We start from the raw sequence: 19,787 nt of genomic DNA, 5'->3' as shown, positions 1-19,787 counted from the left end.
AAGCCAAGTAAGTAACTTTAAACAAAGTTACCTGGTTTTACATCCTGCAACAAACTCCACACCTCCCTTAGTATCCCGCCCTCCACACTTTGTGTTGATCACTTTGCTGCAATGGCAAAGTGGTGGCGGAACTCCTGCTTTCTGGTGCAATTTGTGTGGCTGAACTGGGGGTGGCTGCACAAATCCACCACGCTCCCTATTCTGCCACCACCTGAGGCAAAGGTCTCAGCCCTGCAGAGATCTGCATGAATAAAATCACCTTTGTCTACTGGCAAAAGGTCATAAGAGAAGGGGCTAGATAGGCTTCCTTGGTAAGGTAGGTTAGATCTTGACCTTACCTACCCCAAAAGGCTGTGAATATAAAAGAATGGACCATACATGACACCCTCAGATCCTTGGAGGATGGGTTGGATGAGAAAAAAACTATGTAATCTGAAAAGTTATCTACCTGTTCTTTATGTATGTTGATATTTATGCTCTTGATATCATTACCAAATTTTGCATTATGGCTCCTGAGATCAAGGACTAGGTACTTGTCTGTGTTTGGATACAATTGGATCAAGAAGGTGGAATGAACCTTTCAAAGCTTGACTGATTTTAACCACTGATCTCAAAACAGCATACAGCATATATTTTTGTTTCTTAGAATTCCCTAGCAACACCAGGTATGTAATATGTAATTAATATGTAAAATTATATTAAGCATCACATATATTTTGACTGTAGGAAGTAAAAGTGTTCAGACAGAAACGTGGCTGTTGAAACGGATAGTGTTCCAGCCTAAGGAATGTGTCTGTGTAGGAAACAAATATTTTCTGATGTACTTTTCATACCTTTTGCAGGTAGTAAACCCCACTCAGGGTAAGACGGTACTTGAGCCAGGCAGGCAGACAAAGCAAGCTATCTCAGCTATTTATGCCTACGTAGGCGGTTGGTATGTGGGCCATGACCAAACTGTTATTTTCACAAATAAAGATTAAAGCACAGTGCTGACTGCATTCCTAAAGAGATCTATGACTGAAATCTAAAAGGCTGAAATTACAAACAAATCACTGGAACCAGGGCACAGGTCCATGGTACAAATTTGCATAATATGTTCATATGCTAATTTATATGTATGTATACAAATTTAGACCTCTGATGAAATTAAGATAGTGGGAAGTCTCTCCATCACTTCACAGCACACCCAGCCACACTGTAAACAACAGGATTTTTAAGGTGTGTGTTTTAAGGGTTGGGGGCAGAAGATCTGTTGTTGTTGTTTAGTCGTCTGACTCTTCGTGACCCCATGGGCCAGAGCACGCCAGGCACTTCTGTCCTCCACTGCCTCCTGCAGTTTGGTCAAACTCATGCTGGTAGCTTCGAGAACACTGTCCAACCATGTTGTCCTCTGCCGTCCCCTTCTCCTTGTGCCCTCCATCTTTCCCAACATCAGGGTCTTTTCCAGGGAGTCTTCTCTTCTCATGAGGGGGCCAAAGTATTGGAGCCTCAGCTTCAGGATCCGTCCTTCCAGTGAGCAGATCTGTGCTCCGGTGCAAAAGATCTGGACCATTTGCCAATTGGGCTCCCTCAATAACAACAACCCTAGTCTTGAGTGCCACTCAGGATTAAATTTAGGATTGCCTCCCCTGTTCCAAATGCAAAATTCTAAAACGTTGTCTTTAATATAGTTTGAATGCACATTTCTCCAGTCAATGAGAGAGTAACTGAAGTCAAGCAGGTAGAAAGGATTATTATGTTTGCAGCAACTGCGGCACACAGTGAGTCCACTAAACTGAATGTAATTGCCAAGTTATGTGTCTATCACGGCAATTCAAGGGCAATGTTGTTATCATGGCCAGGCCTATCTCTTACTGGGAAACCTGATGCATTCCAGTTTTCACACAAGGAAGAAAAGAGTGCAAAGAGTGTTCAGTAAATACTGGGTTCTCTAGCCACTAGACTCCACCTGCCTACTGTTCCTTTTAAATACTTAACACTTCCCAGTCTTGTATTGTAGACTGAAATTCACCCAAGTGGAAGAGACAAAACGAATTCAAATTATAAGAACAAGCCTAAGTAAGTGGAGAATTTTGCTTAAGCAGCAGTTTACAGAAGGAGGGACCTGACTACAAATGCAAGGAACTGGTGAGTCAGGTCCGTAATTCTAGAATACTGCTAGCAAAGCAAAATGCCAATATACTAAAATTGTTTCATGCATTGTGAGCATCAAACATGAATTCACTAGAGCTTTATATGTTTTCTTGGTGATTGCTAGAACCAGTATAATAAAATCCAATTATTAAGCCTTCAATAAGTATAGACAACATACAGCAAAATTATGAGATGATGAGATGCAAGAAAATATGTCAGTTCCCCAAATCTTAACATGCTGTGCAATCATTTGTGAACTGGATTTTCTTCTGGAAGGAAGCCAAACAGACACTAGAAGGTAACCAACGTCTCCAATGGATTCTAGCTATGAACACATATGCATTCAAAATGTGTGGAGCTTTGCCTACTTGATAAAAACCTAGCTCCTTCAGATAATCACAAATTTTGATTTCCAATTAAGCAACATATCAGCTGTCTAATTTCAGGATTCCTTGTTCTTCAATGTGATTTCTTTAGATTGTTTTTCCAGTTCATTATTGAAATAATGTAATTTCCTGGAGAGTTGCAAATGGTGCACAAGGATCCAGCAGTAGGCTATGGGTCACCAAATGCTGCTGGTGTGCAGGCTGGGATCCACTGAAGAGGGCTTACTGCTGAGTAAACATGTACAGGATTGCACTGCTAATTTAGCATGGAGCGGGCAGGGTGAACACCAAATTAATTTCTAGGGGCCAGATTTAATACAAAGGACTTCTGCTAGCATAGTGGGGCTTTTCATCTTCTCCTCCCCCTGTACCCCCAAAATTGGCTTGGGAGAACCCAAGAACAGTGGGTGGGTGGATAATTCTGTCTGGCAAGGTGAAATGCTTGTGTGGAAGGAATGATTGCCATAGCACCACACTGAATTCCTCCCAAGGCAGCGGCGCAGCGTGGGTTGTCAGCACCCAGGGCAAGGCAAGTAATTTGCGCCCCTAACCCCTAACCTGCCGCCACTGCCAGCTTCTTCTTGCTGCTGCCTGGGCTGGTCGGGTGTGGTTCTCTCCCACGCTCAGCGCTGTGCTGGGCTGCCGCTGCACTGTCCCTCCCCCAGATAGTCCCTCCCTCGCTCTCTCTTCGCTCCGCACCGCACCGCACGCCTGGCACCCTCCCCCTCCACAGTGGGCGGCGACCCGGCAGCTCGGATCGGATTCGCACAGCCAGCACTGCAGTGAGAGAGAGTGAGTGAGCCAGGTAGGGGCAGAGAGCTGCGAGTGCGAGCGCGCCCCCCCCCCAAATGTTGCGCCCGGTGCGGCTGGCCCCCCCTGCACCCCCCACGCTACGCCACTGTCCCAAGGTTAGAAATGGAATTAACAAATTGTTGGTGCAGAACACACACAAACGGTCGGTTGGCAAGTCTCTTTACTAATTATTACTGAAAAAAGTTACACATTTAGCCGAGGATAGCCTGGTGGAAAAAAAGATAGCCTGGTGAAAAAGAGCACAGGGCTTCTGCACCTTTAATAGTGGTAATAGAAAAGGGACTTCAAGAAGCTAACTACCCCTGCTGCCATCCCTTCTTCTATACAACTTTTAAGGTGCAAGGTTCCTGTGCTCTTTTACAGGAGTTATGTCCTCTTTTCCCATATGACTACCCTAAGAGCAGTGCTCCCCCCCCCCCGAGTACTCAAGAGTAAGACGAACTGCCACCTCTCCTTTTTTTGGTGTGGCGCTTACTGTAATAACTTCATGATGAGTTCCAGCTTCTATTTTTCTGGGGTTGGGGGGGTGTAGAAGCACTGCCTAAGAGTATGCATATATTCTTATATTGCTGCTGCACACCAGTCACTTTGATGTGAATAGCTGCAATAGAAAAAACAAAACAAAACTGAAAGGTGAAATAGGTTTTGAAGGAGCATGTTATATCAAGTTTGTTAAAAGAATAACAGAGCTAGCAATCAAGAAAGTTTGCTTATAATGTTGAGAAGCTTTGCATTTGAGGGCCGTTAGTAATGTGGGGAGGGGATCAGAGTATATGGTACTTATATGCACTAGGCAGCTCTCTGTAGATAATGTATAGCCAAGACCATGTTGCGTAGTCCTATGCACGTTTAGTGAGAACTAAGGCTGCAATCTTAACCCCACTTAACTGTGAATAAGCTACATTGAATTCTATTGGATATACCTTTGATATCTTTGAAAGCAATTTCCCGTAATATGATGCAACTTTACGTGTTATTTTCACTAAAATACACTTTACCCTAGAACAGGCTTCCTCAGCCTCGGCCCTCCAGATGTTTTTGGCCTACAACTCCCATGATCCCTAGCTAGCAGGACCAGTGGTCAGGGATGATGGGAACTGTAGTCTCAAAACATCTGGAGGGTAGAGGTTGAGGAAGCCTGTCCTAGAATATGTATTTCTGTATACATAAAATACTTAGGCTGCAAGTCTAAAAACATTTACCTGGAAGAAAGCTCCACTGAACACAGTTACTTCTGAGTAAACATGCACAGGATCTCGCTTATAGCTAGGCATTTAATTGTATTACTTTTGATTTACTGTATGACTTGAATCTGAAGCCACAATGCCAAATGAAACAGCTTTGCAAACTCAAGAATAATTACTGGACAGTACTTGACCTCTGCATAATCTGGCTGGCAGATATAAATAGCATTTATTTGAATCACAGTCTATAAGAATAGTTATGATTACACTTATTGCAATGCAATCCGTTCCTTTGATTATTCCCTTCCCCTCCTAAAAAAAAAAAAAGCCCTGTGGACTATTTAACAGGCTCACAAAAGTTGCTATTTGGTGATGACACTCAAAAATAAACTGAAATAGGAAACATTAAAGTTGGATAAAATTAGCACAAGAAGAGTGCATAGAATAGGATAGTAATAAGATACTGTGAAAAGACTGCTGCAATCTGAAACTTTGACTGTGAACTAGAGCCAATATAACTTCTTGTTCCTGATTTCATTGACAATTGTGGGATTATATTTTGTTTACTTGATTGAAGGCACAATCAATGGGACCTGTTCTGGATTGGCACTTGATTAATAACATCCAGCCACAAAAAATTTTTTACATCACCTCAACCTTTGTTTTAAGAACAGATTTGTACCAGCTGACGCTGTATAAAAGGATTACTGATTTACTCATAGAATTTGGTCAAACTGTAAAAAGTGATCAGTGGGCACTAATGAGGCATGTACTGAGTCTTTTGTGTTACATAATCACCATGTCAACTAAGCATTACAGAAACTGCTATCATCACATTGCTCCAAATGCAGATTATAGTCTGGAGAAATGGCCGGAAGCAAAGGAGAAAAAACATCTGTGTTTCTTAATCTGAGGGAACAGAGGATGTAATAATGAGGAGCAGAAGAGGACAGCAGTAGAGGTAAAAAGGTGAGGTAACGCTTTAGAAGGCAGGTACACATACAAGGGCAACAATGAGAGTAGGTGAGATTGGTGACCAGAGAAGCCAATTTAGGGTTTATAGAAGGACTTTAAGTACAGGCAACTTTGAAAAATACATTCAGGATGATTCAAACATTTGGAATTTTTATTTCACCTAGCATTATCATTATAAGAAAGTAGAGCTAATGGATTACTCTTGTACAGTTTTTTTAAACTGGGGAACAATGCCAGGGAAGGTGTGTGAACCGTTACTTAAGTGCAAGACTAACATTTCTGTAAGCAGCCCTTCTAACTTTCAAGTATTATCTGGCCAGATAAAGCAGCATCATTTGCAGTGCTTCTAGAAGCTGATATTTGTTGTTGGTTTTTTTTGCAAGAGAATGAATAGGGAGTTTAATCTTGTGAGCTTAATCTTGAACAGCCAAAGCTTTACTTTCCAGTAGCAGAGATCAATGATCATGCAGAAAGAAACTGTGGCCAGTGCCCATTCTCTAAAGTGAAAATAGTAAACACACCAAAACTAGTACACCTTATAGCTGATGCAGATATTTGGGACATGGAGAAAGCACTACTTAATGTAAAAACTTTTTTGCTGTTGAGAAATATGTGTAGCAAACTGCCTGGTGCATGTAATTTCCTACAGAATTGTAAATTGCAGGCGTTGAGACTGTGATTTAGACTGGGAGTGGAGCAGGAGGCAAAGAGTTAAAGCCCTCCTACCCCCATGCCAGGCTAGCAATCTGAATCAGGGCCCCCACACCTGTAAATTGTTCTTGTTTTTAGAAATTGTGCAATTGGTAATTGTGCAATGGGCATCTTGTCTTGTCTGAGTCTTAGCTGTTGTTCCCGAGAGGCCACAACCGCTACACTCCTTATCTATGCCTTCCCAGACATTTCCCCTCATACTATCGCTCTGATCCATTCTACAGGCCTTTTAAGTTCACTATGCTGCCACAGGTATGTTTCTACCTCTACCCCTTATACAATTCATGATCTGTTCACAACATCCTCTGCCATAAGGTGTGGTGATGAGGACTTGCTTTGATGGTTTTAGAAGTGTATTAAATAAACTCAGCGGCTTTTATTTGCTTCTTTGATTGATTGATTGTTTGAGTTATACACCAGCCTTTATCATAAGATCTCAGGGCAGTTCACAGAATAAAATAAAGGATAAAAACTAGTAAATAAGTAAAACAAAATGGTAAAAAAGATCCTCTGATGAACGCAGACTCTGAGACTGTTTATATGGGGAGAAGCGGTCATTCAGGTATTGTAGTCCTGAGACATTTAAGGGTTTATACGTCAAAACCAGCATTTTGAATTGGACCCAGAAACAGCCAGTGCTGTCAGGCCAGGATCGGTGAAATATGCTCTAACTGTCTTGTCCCAGTGAGCAACCTAGCCACTGAATTCTCCACCAGCTGAAGCTTCCAAACCATATTCAAAGGCAGCCCTACGTATAACACATTGCAGTGTAACAACTAAACAGGAACATATAGGCAGGGCTGGCATCTGCACTTGACACCCTTGAGAAACTGCCTTGATCCAAATGCCAGGGCAGCATGTCTTGCCTGCTCAGTGCTCCCATTATTATTATTTTACTACCCCTCCTTGTTTTTATTTTTCTGGCCCAGCACTCTGAGCAGTGCCAGTCAGCTGGATCTAGCCATGCTTTTGATTTCCCTCATCTCTGGGGCACTGTGGTAAATTAAAGAGGAATGTATACACAGCTGCCCAGTGCTGCTTGGAGCCATTGCAGCCAACGAAGTTCAAAAGGGCCGAATGACACAGGGAATCTTGCCCGGGGCCCTCTCAAGGCAGGAGCCCAAATTCAGAGGTGGCAAGCCGCTGAGTGCCAGTTGCTGGGGAGACAAATGAGGGAGGGCCTCAGAGTTCCTCTGAGCATGTTCAGAGTGCACTGCTCAAAGGCAGTATCTCAGTGGAAGCACCTGCCCTGAGATGAGACGCTATGGCAGAGGAGCCATAGTTCAGTGGTAGAGCACCAAACTTACTTACATTTATATCTCAACTTCCCTCTGAGGAACTTAAGGTGGCCTATGTACAGTGGTACCTCTGGTTGCGAACGGGATCTGTTCCGGAGCCCCGTTCGCAACATGAGCAGAATGCAATCCACGTCTGCACATGCGCGTGATGGCATTTTGCGTGTCTGCGCATGCACGAGCAGCAAAACCCGGAAGTAACCCTTTCCAGTACTTCTGGGTCGCCACGGCATGCATCCTGAAAGAACGTAACATGAAGCAGACGTAACAAGAGGTTTGACTGTAGTTCTCCTTCTCCCCATTTTAGCCTCACAACAACTCTGTGAAGTAGGCTAGGCTGAGAGTGAGTGACTGGCCCAAGGTCACCCAGTGAGCTTCCCAGCTGAGTGGGGATTTGAACCCTGGTCTCCCAGGTCCTGATTCAACACTCTAACCCCCTACAACATACCATGTTTTCTTTTCCTCCTTCCTACACCACTTTGTGAACACTCATGTGCTCTTTATGGTTGGATTTGAAATATTGCTACATCTTCTTTTCCACAGGCTGAACGAGCCTCGTGGCAAAATGAAACCTCACCTGGCTGGCAGTGAGAAGGACAACAGTCAGAGTGGAGCATGTGAGAGCTGGGAAGAAGCAGGCAGAAGCCAGAGGCTGAGAGCCATGATGGATTCCTGCTTGAGTCCAAGGCTGTGACTATGGGAAAAGCAAGACCTTCCAGGGTGTTAATGCTGTCAGCCCTGGATGTATATTTGTGTAAATAAATGATACACCATAAAGATACCAGAGTCTATGCCATGGGTAGGCAAACTAAGGCCCAGAGGCTGGATCCAGCCCAAATGCCTTCTAAATATGGCCCGCAGACGGTCTGGTAATCAGCATGTTTTTACATGAGTAAAATGTGTGCTTTTATTTAAAATGCATCTCTGGGTTATTTGTGGGGCATAGGAATTTGTTCACCCCCCCCCCAAAAAAATATAGTCCAGCCTCCCACAAGGTCTGAGGGACCGTGGACCAGCCCCCTGCTGAAAAAGTTTGCTGACCCCTGGTCTATGCTGTCCCTCATTATTCCAAGGAAACCAAACCTATACTAAGGCAAGTATTATGCCCTCTCACTGGGGCCTCCATGCGGCGCGTTGATGTCGCAAGCCGGAGCTGCAGGCCAGTGGCTGGATATGTGTGTGCTCTTCCTTGAGCTGGGGAGTGCCACCGTGGCCGCAAGTCTCACCGTCCACCCATCTCTTCCACTGGTGCTGCACGCTGTGTGGCCAAGGGATTCAAGGGCTCATCCTCTCCCAGTTCTTGCTCAGCATGCTGCTCAGGTGAGGCAGGCAGGCAGGACACGGAGCAGCTGCAGAGGTGTGCCTAAATTTTTTTGCGCCTGGGGCAACTGCCCTGGTAGGCCCCTTTCCCCCATGCTATGCCTCTGCCTGGAACCCCTGGAATCTCTCGCCACTTGAAGATTGGGGTAGCATGCAACAGTATATAAAGCATTTTGGCCACAACGCCTGAAGAGAGGGCACAGCCACCCAAAGAATTAAATCAGCGGTATTTGGATGCAATGACCTGCCAAGGAAGCTGCAAGGCAAAGCAAGGGAGGATACTATATCTGTTTAGGTATGTTAAGGAATGCTATTAGAAAATTGGTAAAGAATGTAAATAACAATTATAGCATGCAAAACTTCCCAGGACAAACAGTGTGTTGGGGGAGGGATTTTGCTTTGAAATTCCCTTGCTATTACAACATTAGCAGGCTTTTTCACAGGCTTGTAATATAGTACATTTCAATTATTAATGTTTTTAATGCTCTGGTGGAATAATTTTTACTGTGCATTTTAATTATATATGGATTTCATAACTGATCTTATAGTTGTAAATGGGTAACAAACCACATGGGCATATACATTTAATAATAACAATAATAACAATAATAACAATAATAACAATAATAACAATAATAACAATAATAACAATAATAATATAAACAGGAAAAAATGATGTTTATTTATAAATCATCTAAGTCAGAAATGAGCGCTGAGATGAATTTATGAGGGTGAGATAAATGATTCAGAATTGAGAACAGCCAAAAAAGAAGAAAAAGTGGCCAATTGCAACCATGCACAAATAAAGTATATATAAAAATATAGAATAGATGTAAGTCATTTCTATCTGCACAAATAATTTACAACGCGGGTGGCGCTGTGGCGCTGTGGGTAAAACCTCAGCGCCTAGGACTTGCCGATTGCATGGTCGGCTGTTCGAATCCCCGTGGCGGGGTGCGCTCCTATCATTTGGTCCCAGCGCCTGCCAACCTAGCAGTTCGAAAGCACCCCCGGGTGCAAGTAGATAAATGGGACCGCTTACCAGCGGGAAGGTAAACGGCGTTCCGTGTGCTGCGCTGGCTCGCCAGATGCAGCTTGTCACGCTGGCCACATGACCCGGAAGTGTCTGCGGACAGCGCTGGCCCCCGGCCTCTTAAGTGAGATGGGCGCACAACCCTAGAGTCTGTCAAGACTGGCCCGTACGGGCAGGGGTACCTTTACCTTTATTGTAGATTATTTTCCCTGTGAAATAGCTATATCAGTTATTTGCATTTACATTTAACCTGTAATATTGGCCAAAAAAGGTGTTTTACAGTATTATCATTTTGCATTAAATGCATTATTATAGGTTTTATATTTCTGAAATTAAGGGCACAATCTGAACCCTAGAACTGTCAGGGTTATGGGGTTAAGAATCCAGTGGATCTCTGACTGAGCCAGGATGTTCCAAGCTCAGCCGGGTTACACCAGCATAACTTCCTCACCTGGCCCAAGTAGAGATATGCCAGCATCTCTTGCCCATCCTGGCTCAGCTGGGACACAGCATGGCCACGTGACCCTGGGAACCCGGCATAAGTTGAGCAATCAAAAAGAGTGGTTTAAAAGGCTTGTTTCTCCTAGGCTTAGCTCTGCTCCTGAACAGAGTCTGGATCTGGCATAACTTTTGCCAGTAACGCTGCAGCTAGGATAATTTACACTGGCTCCCCATAGTTAGGCTTGCTCCCCCAATTCATTACATTGTGGCTTATTGTATATTATTTTTTGCAAAATGGCAATCCGTGTTTGGTTTTCATTGCTTTTGTACACAAAAGAGCTATCTCAGTCCTTGTTGCTGTCCTTGGTGAAGCACACAGCTTCCAGCTGGATACCGCCCCTCCAAAAAAACCAAACAGATTAGGACTGTGGCACAGAGGAGAGAATTTCACCTTTTTAACCCACCCAATGTCACACCTGAGGCTGCTGTTTGCCTCCTGAAGGCACTGTTTGCTGCATCATTTTCTGCTGGGTATTCCAGTACGCATAGTCCCAGTGGAGAAGACTCCCCACAATGGCCTACCCACGGTCATCCCCTTCCGCTGCCCTGCCCTAGATGAACTTGAGGGGCAGGGCAAGTGGGTGCTATGGGCAGTACTCACTGGGCCAAAGTGAGCAGAGCCCTCATTTGCCTGTGAACAGCCTATGTTAGCTTTAGCACGCACTCTGTTGGAAAGCTTGCAATATCCTGATTTCCTCCTCCTTTTTTTTTAAACAAATGTTATTAAAACAACTAGAAAAGGTTCAAAAAGAGCAATCAGGTTTATAAAAGCCTGGAGCACATCCCCCAAGAGAAAATGCTAGAGTGTTCAGGGATTGCTATTTTTTAAAAGGGGGTGGGGAAGATGACTAAAGGGGAATATGACAGAGGTTTATCAAATTGCGGAAGAATGTGTAGAGAAGTTTTTCCCTCTCTAATTAGAACTCAGGGTCACTAATGACGTTGATGGAGAGTTAGATTTAGGACACACAAGACGAAGTACTTCTTTACACAATGCATAAATTTAAAGTACTGGTATTTGCTGCCACAACGTGTGGTGATTATAGCTCTTAGCTTAAATGGTTTTAAAGGAAGATAGGACACATTCATAGATGATAAATCTGTCAGTGGTTGTTAGCCATTGTTCAAAGGGCCCATGCCTCATAACAGGAGTTGCTAGAGGGAGGGTGGTTGTTTTCATGGCCTGCTTAAATATGAAACAAGACGTTGGACGTTGGACAAGTCTACTTCTCGTCTCATCTAGTAGGTCCCTTCTTATGACAGCCCAATTACTGCTGCTTTCAATTTGTGGCACACTGTGATCCATATAACATAAATTAATTGGGGATGGTAAGAAGGTATGGAGGGAGCAGGTTTGGGCCAACAGGTTATATTTAAATACCCTTTGGTCCCTCCAGCCTATAAACCTATAATCAGGATTCCCAGATAGAATATTGGTTTATTGTGGACATTACAGTGGAAGGTGTTACTGTAACAGCTACACAGCAGTGGCTGCAAACTGTTTGGGCCAGTGGGCACATTATCCAACGGGGAAAACTGTTGTGGGCAACACACACACACACACACACACACACACACAACCCACACCCTGTTCTACTGGATGCATGCTTCTTTCAAGTTTAATCAGTGGAAGGAGGAGCACCAAAGAAAGCCTCTGTGGGAACACATGCCCCTGCAGAGGATGATGATGATGATGATGATGATAATAATTATAATTTATTGCATATTAAAAACATGATAAAACATCAAACATTAAAAACTTCCCTAAACAGGGCTGCCTTCAGATGTCTTCTAAAAGTCAGATAGTTGTTTATTTCCTTGACATATGATAACACAGGGCAGGTGCCACTATCGAGAAGGCCCTCTGCCAGGTTCCTGGTAACCTCACATCTCGCAATGAGGGAACCGCCAGAAGGCCCTCGGATCTGGAACTCAGTGTCCGGGCTGAATGATGGGGGTGGAGACACTCCTTCAGGCATACTGGACTGAGGCTAGGTCAGCACCAACACTTTTAATTGTGCTTGGAAATGTACTGGGAGTGAATGTAGTTCTTTCAGGACCAGTGATGTCATAATGTCAAGCCTCCATACAGTGGCTCCAAAAGGATTGATGCAGTGCTGCTAAATTATCACCAGGCATGCATGCCTACAAATGGATTTTGGTTGCAGATTGGATGAGCATATGAGCCATATGGCAAACAGCATTGTCAACCCAGTACTGTAATTCATACAAGGGAAGTGTCAGGCAAGCAGCTGCATCACTGCCCTGTCTCTTTTCTTTTTTTCCTTTCTGGGGTGGTTCTCACATTTACAACTTGACTGGCAAACGTGTGGGGCAAACGACTAAAGACAGAAGGAACCCAAATATCCATCCATTTAACCATGCCAAAGACATGCTGCCCATCACAAGTTACCCTCCCAAATCCACCTGTGCAGTGCAGTGCAGATGCCAAGCAAAAGGCAGGTGCAATTCACAAAGATACCTCCTGATGGACGAGCAAGCTTTAAACAGCAGAAAACCAGAAGGTTCACCAGCCAATCTTGAGAGACAGGAATTGGTCTCAACCATGGGATCAGTCAGATTCTCAGAGTGAGCCAGAACGTTGGGCATGGAACGTCAGCAAGTAATTAATGAAGGCAAGAGTGCCTTTGAGCACACACAGAGTGTGATTCCCCTTGCCACACAGTAACCACAACCACCTTCCCATACTTCTGGGTGGGGTGGGGGTGGAAGGTACAGCATGCACTGAGCTGCTCCCTTTTCCTCCTTTGGCAGAGTCCCTAGGCCTTTGGGCTACTTGAAAGATAAGACATTCCACACGTGAAGCCACTTCTACGCAGGACAGAGCTGCACCTGGACTTCTGCCTGTCACGCAACTTCTAAAGGCCACAGAAGCCCTGTAAGAAACGAATAGGAAAGCAGAGCGGGAGGGACGTCAGCCAACCCCGAGGCAGCAGGTTTCAGCGCTGGCCCTCAACTCACCTTTGCAGCCACAGCAATGGGGAGGCGGTCCTCCTGCTGCCCCGGCGAAGCGCTCAGCAGGGCAGCGAAAAACAACAGCCCGAGACACCAGGAGCCGGGGCGCGCGGGCTCCTTCATGCCTCACGGCGCGCTTTCCCCTCAACTCTCTGGCGCGCGCTCTCCCTCTCGGGTCCTCCTCTCTCTCTCGCCTTCTCAGTGCCACAGGTCGCGCGGTCCGCAGCTCCGTCCCTGACAGACCCGCTGTCACCATTCACGGACCAGGCGCGACGGCGGCTCCTCCTCCCTCCTCTTGCCACTTTCCCTCAGCGTCGAGTGAGTTCCCCCGACGGTGCGGCGGCGCGGCGCTGGCGCCTCTCTCTCTCTCTCTCTCTCTCTCTGCTTGCTTTGCGCCCCCCGAGAGAGGTCCGCGTATGGGCAGCCCCTCGGGATAGCCCGGGGCGGGGCCGAAGCTGCGGGAAGGCGCGTGGAAGCTGGAGGTGCGAGAAGGGAGGGGGAAGAATCGAGGGCGGGGCGAAGCAACCCGCAAAGAGAGAGAAGCGAAGCGCGAGAGTCGCTTCACGCCTGGCTTGGCGGCGCTTGCTTCGCCGGGGCCGGGAGAGCGCGGCGGGACGCCGAGGCGCGAAGGCGCGAGCGGCTCCTCAGGGCTTGGTCCCCTCGAAGTGAGGTACTTCAGAGACTCTCGCGGGAAGGGAATGCGTGGCGCGCGCGGGGAAGCGAAGGTGTCCGGGGAAGTGGGGCGCGTCTCGTCAGGCACCTGTGGCGACGTTCTCTGCGGGAAAGGGCGTCTTTTCCTCTCAGCCTTTTTCTATGGTGGTCCTTCAGTTTCCACCCAGGAACTTCCGAGCCCTAAAAAAAAGTCTCTTGGATAAAATCCCACCGTGATACTCCCTCGCCTCCCCCCCCCCACGCCCCCGGCGGAGCAGGGACGGGAGGTAATCTTTGCTGGCTCTCCGGGGTTTGTTTTCCTGTCAGGCAAAGGATGAAGTAGGCTGTTGCCTGTGGGCGCTTGGATAAAAAGGTGGCGGGGGGGGGCGCATGTCAGGCAGTTTCTCGGGTCTCAGCAATAGGCAGTAGCTGTCCCATACGGGGATCAAACCTGCAACCTTGGCGTTATCAGCGCCACACTCTAACCAACTGAGCTATCTGGAGGTACATAATTCACCTTGCGGAAGCTAAGCCGGTCTGGACCTGGTTAGTGACTTGTTGGGTGACTGGCTGGGATCTACATTGATGCCACATCATGTTCCATGGCAGAAGAGAGGCAGGATATATATGCAGGACAATAAATATCACTAGGAAGCTTGGTATGTATGCTTACAAAGTACCGTAACTCTTGCACTGCAAATTGATATCTGAAGAGAGGCATCTCAAATATTTTTGCTTTACTAACCTGCATAGATACTGTATTCAGCTTTCTCCAGTGCTAGGGTGGGGCTGGCAAAGCACAATCTGAGCTCTGCTTCAGGCAGCAAAAAAACTTTGGTCCACCTAGATCCAGGAGGCACAATTTCCGCTAACTTTCTAGGTAGAAACTTTAAACATATCAGGCATACTGAGCCAATGCACGTGACATTGTTGGCTGACGTGGCTCCAATTAGTCCCAGATGGAATGGCCAATAGTCAGGGGTGATGGGGAGTTGTTGTCCAGCAACATCAAGACAGCACCATGTTGGCTACCCCTGATGTAAGTTATACAGGCACTAGGCCAATCCTACCAAGGCAAGCAAAAATAATATGGCACAGTCTTACACAGAGTGTGATCACTGGCCCATGTCGCCCAGTATTGCCTATTTGAACTGGCTGCAGCTCTCAACGGGGTCTCAGGCCGGGGCTGAGCTGCTACTTGAAATTCCGAAAGCTGCATTGACCCTGGATAGCTCAGTTGGTTGGAGCGTGGTGCAGATATTGCCAAGCTAGCAGAGACTCTCGGGACAGCTGCATGTTCCTGCATTGCAAGGGGTTAGACTAGATGATCCTCAGGATCCCTTCCAGCATCTATGAAGATGCCAGTGGTTGAACATGGAACCTCCCATTAGCAATTCCTGTCTAGCAGCAGCAATTCACGCACATGGCACGGTCCAAAACTGTAGTGCAAGCGTTACAACACCCATTACAGCATCTGTTCCTTTCCTTTGTGCACCATCACTAGAAAGTTGGCCTTGAAGCATGAGCAGTCTGTTCCATCAACCCCATTTTCACCCCATGAACCAAATGGGTAACTTGAAGGGCTGGTGTTCTGGGCTGGTGTTCCAACTCTATGATTCTATGATTCTATGATTCTATGATTCTATGAACTGTGGGGGTTGATCCCTGCATACTCCTGCTTTGAGAAGGGGGTTGGACTAGATGATCCTCAGGGTCCCTTCCAGCGCTTATGATTCTGCATGCACCTCAATGTGCAAAGGAAATATTGCAGTCTTTCCTAATCTTTTTGAAAATGGCTCTGGACGATGCTTGTGTGTGAGGCACAGAAGTGTGTCCTGAATAAATTTATGTCAGCTTTTCTTCTGAGATCTCAGTCTTCAAGGGAGATACTTTACAAGTAAGCAAAGTATGTTGAATAGAGAAGTTTAACCAATAACCTCACTTTGAAGCAATTTATGTATAAGTACATGCTACATTAAAAGGGATGCGGGTGGTGCTGTGGGTTAAACCACAGAGCCTAGGACTTGCTGATCAGAAGGTCGGCAGTTCGAATCCCTGCGACGGGGTGAGATCCTGTTGCTCAGTCCCTGCTCCTGCCAACCTAGCAGTTCGAAAGCACGTCAAAGTGCAAGTAGATAAATAGGTACCGCTCTGGTGGGAAGGTAAATGGTGTTTCCATGTGCTGCTCTGGTTCACCAGAAGTGGCTTAGTCATGCTGGCCACATGACCCGGAAGCTGTACGCCGGCTCCCTCGGCCAATAAAGCGAGATGAGCGCCGCAACCCCAGTCGGTCACAAATGGACCTAATGGTCAGGGGTTCCTTTACCTTTACCTTTACATGCTATATTCCTAATTTTTCTGAGTTGGAATATGTATATTGGCATGATCATGTCTAGGAATTGAAATACCAAGTCAGTTATTGGTGGGGTGGGATGTGCAGGTTATCTGGAGGCAGGTCACTTGGGGGCTGAAGTACATGCTATGTGTGCTGTGTGATCACACTGAATGTTAGTTTTAAGCAGGCGCTAAAAGGGTGGATGGGTGGGTAGGGAGTTCTGATCAAGATGAGGCCCATGGCATGTGGGGAATTACCCTTAACTCCTGCTTTGCAGTCCCTAGGGAAACATCCTCTCTCCCCAGAGCTGCTACCAGCACAGTGCATTTAACATAACATATAGCTTGGCATTTGGCTTTGCAGACATGACAGCTGCTAGGGAATAGTGTCCATTGTGCGTCTATATTTTTAGTCTGAATCCTTATACAGAACTGCTACCGGTCCTTTCGCCTGGAAAAGAAACACCGTGAATTTGTGTGCATAACCATCCCTTTGTACACCGTTGTATCATATAATGGGGTGCATTATATCAGTGAGTTTTATGTACATTCTTTAAAAAATGTACAGCTCTTCAGCATGCCATGTAACCTGTTAACTTGCACAGGCTCACATGAATAGTCCCTTATGAACATTAACTTTTCACTGGAATTTACCATGGGGCTTATAGCAGTGGCTGTTCCTTGGCCTCAAGCGCCAATCGATTACTGCCTTTCACCACAATGTAAGAAAGATTTGGCCTTGACTAACACGGCCATTGAGTTACCCTGTCATTACCCAGATTGAGCTGTGGCAGCAGGTGCAGTAAGATGATCCTGCTGTCTTGTCTGTAAGGCTTTTTGCATTAACTGATCCAGGGAAAGAAGGTGTTACTTCCTGAAAACCAGCCTTGAGTACAAATTGGGAACGATGCTTCCATTTAAGAATGACATACTTCCAGTGGTCCCCTTCTCCTCTGTTCTATTTGATATTAAGCTATACTTGCCTGTGTTTTTCATGTTTATATTGACAATGCCAGAGTCCTGTGGACATGTTATCCCACTGAAATCTAATAGGCTTAAAACGCATTTCAAAAGAAGTATCAATAACTACGGACAGCAATGGTAGCGTACTTTCAGCACCAGCGGATATATTTGTATTGGTTTCCTAAGTGCATCCACACAACATGATTCCATATCTAGGGGAAAGCTGGGTTAGCCCATAGTTCACAGTGGTTAAGTCTCTCCTTGGGATTTCTGAAGAAAGTGAGCATGGCAATGTCTTATAAGTAGAGTTCCCCTCGAAATGGTCTGGAAACCGCCAGATGGTCCAAAATAGGGCAGCATCTCGGATGGGCCGGCCCCACCTTATTACACCAATATTTTGTCATCTGCACTGGCTCCCAGTTTATCTCCAGGCTCAGTTCAAAGTGCTAGTAAAGCCTTAAAGAAGCTTGAAGCCAGGTTGCCTGAAGGCTCGTTTCTTCCCATACATCTATACTTGCCTAGGGTCTAATACAATATTCAGAGGGTCTTCTCAGCTTGCTCTCCTGACACCAGTTGTGGTATTTGCTGCACTGAGTGAAGAATTTGTAAATATATTATTCCAGAGGTCAGCAAACTTTTTCAGTAGGGGGCCGGTCCACTGCCCCTCAGACCTTGTGGGGGGGTCGGACTGTATTTTTTTGGGGGGGGGAATGAATGTATTCTTATGCCCCACAAATAACCCAGAGATTCATTTTAAATAAAAGGACACATTCTACTCATGTAAAAGCATGCTGATTCCTGGACCGTCCACAGGCCAGATTTAGAAGGCGATTGGGCTGGATCTGGCCCCCTGACCTTAGTATTATTCCTTACTTTTTATTTTTCAGAGACACAATAACATTTTAGGTTATTGTTGCTATTATTCTTTTCCTTTTTTCTAAATTTCATCTACTTTTATTCTGTTTTAGCTGTTTTTTGATGTTTAGGTTCTGTTTTTTTATATTTTATGGTTTATGGTAGTATTCCACTGTGTTTTACTCAGAGCAGAGCCATTGAAATGAATGAACATGATTAAGTTAAGTCTGTTGATTTCAGTGAGTAAAAATTGTGAACCACCAGGAGAACCTTTTGCTAACTGGTAATAAAGAGATGATGCAAGTAAGTAACATTAAATAAATCCTTCCTGAAAGATGTGTTCACCTCCGCGACTATGTTTCTAGTGCTATCCAGACAGATGTTGTGAATAACAATGCCCATCTGCCACTATTTTCTTTTCGGAAGAATTAGACTGCTGTCAATATGTGAAAGAGTAAGTCGCAGCCACCCTCCTCGTCCTTCTGTGTAGATTCACTGGGACATGATTTTGGGGTGGGGAGCATAATAAATAGATATATAAGATTATGCACTGTGTGGAGAGAGTGGATAAGCCTGTCTCATAATATCATAACTCATCCTCCAGCAGATGGAACAGACAAGACCAATAGTGGGAATGCAGCTACAGCACATGCTATAGAGAGAAACAAGGGGCAGATGATGCTCATCAAACCGGGAAAGGTAGCCCATCTAGAAGAAGGAAAATTCTGATCCTAAACCTCCACTGCCTATCCTCATTTGTGAGGAAGGCTTTGGGAATAAAATGAGTACCAAAGACTACCCAGGGAGGGCCCAAACAGATATACAGTGGTACCTTGGGTTACATACGCTTCAGGTTACAGACTCCGCTAACCCAGAAATAGTACCTCGGGTTAAGAACTTTGCTTCAGGATGAGAACAGGAATCGTGCTCCGGTGGCACAGCAGCAGTGGGAGGCCCCATTAGCTAAAGTGGTGCTTCAGGTTAAGAACAGTTTCAGGTTAAGAACGGACCTCCGGAACGAATTAAATACTTAACCCGAGGTACCACTGTATTAAATCTGTGACAGAATGCATCTAACTTGTCTCTTTTATTTTAGCAATAGAAGCCTTTGGGTCCACAGAGGAGGGTCAGAAATATAGCACATGGAATAGGGCTTTAACCTAAGGTTACCAGATTTTTTTCCAATGAATCCGGGGACACTTTAAATAAAATGAAATAATTAAATAAATACTACGTTCGGGACATTGATGCTGCAGTGATGACGGTGGCAGAGGGGTGGCTGCCGCCTTGACCTCAGCCTCCACGTTTCCCCTTCCTCTTGAGGCTTCTGTCTCCTTTTCCCATGAGCCGGGGCATCCCCTGAGTTGTTGGGTCTTCGGTGGTGGTGGTGGTGAAGCGGTGCGCGGTGGGTCAGGCATGGAAGGCGGAGAAGGAGGGCTGAGAGTGGTGGCAGCGGTGAGGCTCGGGCAGCGCGATGCCTCCCTTCCCATCAGAGCAGCCCCAATCCCATTCCTACCTGCGTGCAAGCAGGACGGGGCAAGGATCCTCATCTGGGAAGGGAGGCTTCCCATTGCCTAACTGAGAGATTCCTGCCCCCTCGTGCTTGCATGCAAGTTCTGATAGCCAGCATGAAACCTCCCTTCACTGCTGAGAAATC

General features: G+C 45.8%; 2 protein-coding genes across 6 annotated transcripts in view; one reads left to right on the top strand and one right to left on the bottom strand.

Moving 5' to 3' along the window:
• Positions 1 to 13,469, bottom strand: part of COL4A3 (collagen type IV alpha 3 chain) — an 81,972-nt gene extending 68,503 nt beyond the window's left edge. For both annotated transcript variants that reach the window (XM_081861488.1, XM_081861489.1), the window contains exon 1: positions 13,334 to 13,469. In XM_081861488.1, coding sequence (XP_081717614.1) covers positions 13,334 to 13,450 — 117 coding nt within the window. In that variant the 5' untranslated portion in view covers positions 13,451 to 13,469. The remainder of the gene's footprint in view (positions 1 to 13,333) is intronic.
• Positions 13,470 to 13,540: 71 nt separating this feature from the next.
• The window catches only part of COL4A4 (collagen type IV alpha 4 chain), a 74,455-nt gene continuing 68,208 nt past the window's right edge, over positions 13,541 to 19,787 (top strand). For 2 of the 4 annotated variants that reach the window (XM_081861484.1, XM_081861486.1), the window contains exon 1: positions 13,828 to 13,997. The gene's annotated coding sequence lies outside the window, so the exon portion shown is untranslated. Of the gene's footprint in view, positions 13,646 to 13,827; positions 13,998 to 19,787 lie in introns of those variants that run through there. The other 2 variants (XM_081861485.1, XM_081861487.1) reach the window with 2 other exon arrangements.

Source organism: Podarcis erhardii (genome assembly GCF_964252035.2).
Source record: "Podarcis erhardii genome assembly, chromosome: 5".
NCBI classification, from domain to species: domain Eukaryota; kingdom Metazoa; phylum Chordata; class Lepidosauria; order Squamata; family Lacertidae; genus Podarcis; species Podarcis erhardii.
The sequence above is the reverse complement of the archived record's forward strand: the minus strand, read 5'-3'. Positions and strand labels throughout refer to the sequence as shown.